The sequence below is a fragment of the Triticum dicoccoides genome, chromosome 4A (genome assembly GCF_002162155.2).
Source record: "Triticum dicoccoides isolate Atlit2015 ecotype Zavitan chromosome 4A, WEW_v2.0, whole genome shotgun sequence".
Classification (NCBI taxonomy): Eukaryota; Viridiplantae; Streptophyta; class Magnoliopsida; order Poales; family Poaceae; genus Triticum; species Triticum dicoccoides.
The window spans coordinates 646,525,670-646,530,140 of record NC_041386.1 but is presented as its reverse complement, the minus strand read 5'-3'; the positions used below and the strand labels follow the sequence as shown (position 1 = coordinate 646,530,140).

Genomic DNA, 4,471 nt, shown 5'->3' with positions numbered 1-4,471 from the left:
AAAGTTCCAAGCACCCCTGACTAAAGAGAGGCTAGGACTAGTCTTGAGGCTAAAATTTTTTAGTCATAGGAAACCTACTAAAATATGTATTAGCCCTCTCTCTCATCATTTAATGCTCATGCGAGTTCTGGATTGGAGGGTTTGGAGGATAATAAATGCTCAATAACTTGATTTTAGTTTCTTTAGTATTTGGATCCAAGCATGGATAAGGCTAGCAAGTTTTAGTTCCACTACTTTTAGTCATGGGACTAAAACGTATCCAAGCACCCTCTATATACACGCTCGAGGATGCAGATTTCCATGCAAGGATTCAATGAATCGAAAGTTGGCAGTAATGCATCTCCCAGATTAGGCTGGTCACAGTGGGGAGGAACTTAGGAGTAACATCACATACTCCAATACAACTTTGCTTATGTGGCACGTATTTAATGAAGAGAGAGGTGCTTGTGGTAACTAGCTAAGTTACCAGAACATCACACACTCCAAGAAACAATGAGTCTATAACCTAATAAATACATCGTTGCATGACACTACATGGATGTTCCTACCCACTATGGAGGTAGTAACATAGTCTAGGGAAGTGTGAAGTTACTAGCTTATGTTCTTGCCCATTGTGACCAGCCTTAGATCCCCGGTCCAATTCGCATTTCTATTTTATTTTTTGGGAAGTTAAATACACCATGCATGTGCATGTGCACGTGCAGGCCCCCGGCTCCTTCATTTCCTCGCGCCTAGATTCGATCGATCCATCATTGACATGGTTAATGTGGAGCATCTCTCAAGTCAGAGCTCGGAGCTCTCGGATCACCACGTATGCCGGCCAGCGATACGCAAATCACATGGATGAATTCCCATTTCGAGATTCCCCGCGCTTAAGTTAGTCACAGTGGACTCCGAGACCTCAACTCCGTCGGGGACACGCACGAGAGCCAGCGTGCGTGCGTAACTCGTGGGTGACCATGGAGAAGACGACGGCCGCGCACGGCGGGGGCGCCCGCTGGCTGCCTCGCCTGGTCCTGCTCGCCATCCTGTCCGCCACGCCGTGGCTCCTCATCGTCTACTGCCACCGCGCGGCGCCCGTCAGCGCGCCGCGCCAGTCGCTCGTCACCGCCGCCCCCGCGTCCGGCCGCGAGGACGGCGCCCAGCCGCGCTTCCCCCCCGCCCAGGAGCAGCAGGTCAACAAGCTCCTGATCGCCTCCGCGGCGGGGGGCGAGGTGCGCCGGAGCAGCGACGTTGGCGTCGCCGGGGAGGACGCCTGCCGCGGGCGGTACCTGTACGTCCACGTCCTGCCCCCGCGGTTCAACGCCGACGTCCTCGCCGACTGCAAGCACTGGTACCCGTGGATCGACATGTGCCAGTACCTCGCCAACGGCGGCCTCGGCGCGCCCCTGGACAACGCGGACGGCGTGTTCGCCGACGAGGGCTGGTACGCCACCGACCACTTCGGCCTCGACGTCATCTTCCACGCCCGCGTCCGGCAGTACGACTGCCTCACCGACGACTCCTCCCGCGCCGCCGCCGTCTTCGTGCCGTTCTACGCTGGGTTTGACGTCGTGCGGAACCTGTGGAGCAACAACGCCACGACCAAGGACGCCGCGGCGGTCGAGCTCGTCGACTGGCTGACGCGGCGGCCCGAGTGGCGCGCCATGGGCGGGCGCGACCACTTCTTCATGTCCGGGAGGACGGCGTGGGACCACCAGCGGCAGACGGACAGCGACTCGGAGTGGGGCAACAAGCTGCTCCGTTTGCCGGCGGTGTGGAACATGACGGTGCTGTTCGTGGAGAAGGTGCCGTGGACGGACTTCGACTTCGCCGTGCCGTACCCGACCTACTTCCACCCGGCCAAGGACGCGGACGTCCTCCAGTGGCAGCAGCGGATGCGAGGCATGAAGCGGGACTACCTCTTCTCCTTCGCCGGCGGCGAGCGTCCCGGAGACCCGAACTCCATCCGGCACCACCTCATCCGGGAGTGCGGCGCCTCCAGCTTCTGCAACCTGGTGCAGTGCCGGAAGAGCGAGAAGAACTGCCTCGTGCCCAGCACCTTCATGCGCGTCTTCCAAGGGGCGCGCTTCTGCCTGCAGCCGCCGGGCGACACGTACACGCGGCGGTCGGCGTTCGACGCCATCCTCGCCGGCTGCGTGCCGGTGTTCTTCCACCCGGACTCCGCGTACAGGCAGTACAGGTGGCACCTCCCCGACGACCGCGACTCCTACTCCGTGTTCATCTCCGAGGAGGATGTGCGCAGCGGCAACGCCAGCAGCGTGGAGGAGACGCTCCGGCGGATCCCGCAGGAGGTGGCGGAGCGGCTGACGGAGACGGTGATCGGGCTGATACCGCGGCTGGTGTACGCGGACCCGCGGTCGAAGCTGGAGACGCTCAGGGACGCCGTGGATGTCACCGTGGAGGCGGTCATCGACAGGGTCAGCAAGCTGAGGAAGGAGATGGGTCACGGCGATCTGACGCAAACGGCGACAAAGGTTTCTAGCAAAGTCATGGCAGATAATTAGGGAGGATAATCGATGGTGCATCGTAGCAATGCATTGTGACGGAACATGTTGAGCTTGTTTGTACTAAACGTCTAGAAATCATTGTGTTTTAGTGGTTGAAATGAAATTTTGATCCCGGTTCGTAGTTTCAGCTTTCAAGCTACAATTCAAACTTCTGCATGCTTCATGGGGATCGTTCCTTTTTGGCAAGGGCTTCATGGAGATCGTTTTTTTTAAGAAAAATGTTCAATGTGTTCAAAAATCCTGAAAACAATAAACAGTATCATACGGATGTATCCTGCATGTGTGCAAATTTTCAAGACGAAATGCATTGACACGCCAGCTATACACAAAAAAGGTAATTTGGAAAACAGTTAGCACTGTTCACTATATATATTTTTTCAATATAGACCAACGGTTTTCAATTTTTTGCGTAGCTCACGATCAATGTATTTTCTCATGAAATTTTTTCACATGTAGTATACATCCATATATCATTGTGGGAAAAAAAAAATCAAAGGGCCCCATGAAGCCCGAGCACCAAAATGCTGAGCTCCGTCTCATACTGTCAAGTAGTGTACCAACAAAATACAATGCATTTCCTAGATTGGATACCCCTAAAAAAATTCCTAGATTGGATTTGCTGGTTCACAATTTAATGTCATCATCATGATAAAAATAAGAGAACAATTTAATGTAACACCCTAAATCAACATGAAATTTCAAGCCAAGAAAACACAACACAAATCTTAAAGCAACGGTGGACGATGGATCTATGTGAGGTACTCCTATATCTCATGCATGTTACTCCCTCTGTTCCTAAATATTTGTCTTTCTAGATATTTCAACAAATGACTACATACGAAGCAAAATGGATGAATTTAGACTCTAAAATATGTCTATATATATCCGTATATGGTTGTTCATTTAAAATATCTAAAAAGACAAATATTTAGGAACGGAGAGAGTAGAATATATTTTTCTGTTTCCTACTTAGAAAAGACCGCATGTTATGTTGTCCGATCGTCCTCTGTCAAACTTTACATACGTTTCCCCCCTTCATCTTCCCATTTTGCCTTTTCCCTCTATTTCACCAGCTTTTCCTAAAAACCATCTCAATAGCTTCATATATTATTGACTTACCAAGTAAAACTATATTTATTTTGGTAAACCAATAAGTGTGTATCAAATAAGGCGAAGTATCGAGTGGAAACGACCATTCAACGGAAACTGAAAAACTTTCCTCGTACGCCTTTGGATCACGAACCTATGGTATAGATTAGAGGTGGGAATCCCACCAGCCACAAACCAAGCTTTTTCTGAAAACCCCCTGCCCGTACTTGCTAGCTTGGTAAGGGTTCAGAAGAAAAAAACCAGATCGTGTTCAATCTGTGCCGCCATGGAGCCTCGTCCCGCGCCGATCGCCATGTGCGCTGGCCCTCCGGCAGACGTGTGCCCTTGCTCTCCAACGGCTCCATCCTTGAGCACTCTTCCTCGCCCTCTTCAGAGATACAAGGCCATCTAAAATGCATCAAATTGTTTCTTTTTACTAGCTAGAATTAGACAGGGTAATAAGACACAAGAGGTTAATTGATTAATGTCAATTCCTGTTTATTGTAGCTGATGGATTAGTCAACTCAGAATTTAGCAAGACTGAAGATGTTAACCACCAGTAATACATGTCATGTCACTGAATTCTAGCTGTCTGAATGTTATCTCATGAATTTCAGTTATCTCTGAGTACCACCAGTACATGCTTGGCATCAGCACATGTTTTCAGTACACCAGCACTCTGAATCAGTGAAGAATGAACGTGGATGTAAAAGAAGCAACATCCTTTTGTGTTATCCATGTCACTGAAATGTCAGAAAATATTTCTTGTACATTCACATTCATTCAAGTATTTTCTGTAGATCCACACTGATTCACATGCAGCAAAAGAACTAAGGAGTAGGATTTATCTGCTCATCCACATTCATTCAAGG

The 4,471-nt window shown here is 50.2% G+C and overlaps 1 protein-coding gene across 1 annotated transcript; it reads left to right on the top strand.

The window, feature by feature from the left end:
* The first annotated feature begins 841 nt into the window (after positions 1-841).
* Positions 842-2,644, top strand: LOC119287670 (xyloglucan galactosyltransferase KATAMARI1 homolog). Its single transcript, XM_037567258.1, has one exon. It carries the CDS (start codon positions 960-962, stop codon positions 2,505-2,507), a length of 1,548 nt encoding a protein of 515 aa, XP_037423155.1. The 5' UTR covers positions 842-959; the 3' UTR covers positions 2,508-2,644.
* The last annotated feature ends 1,827 nt before the right edge of the window (positions 2,645-4,471 follow it).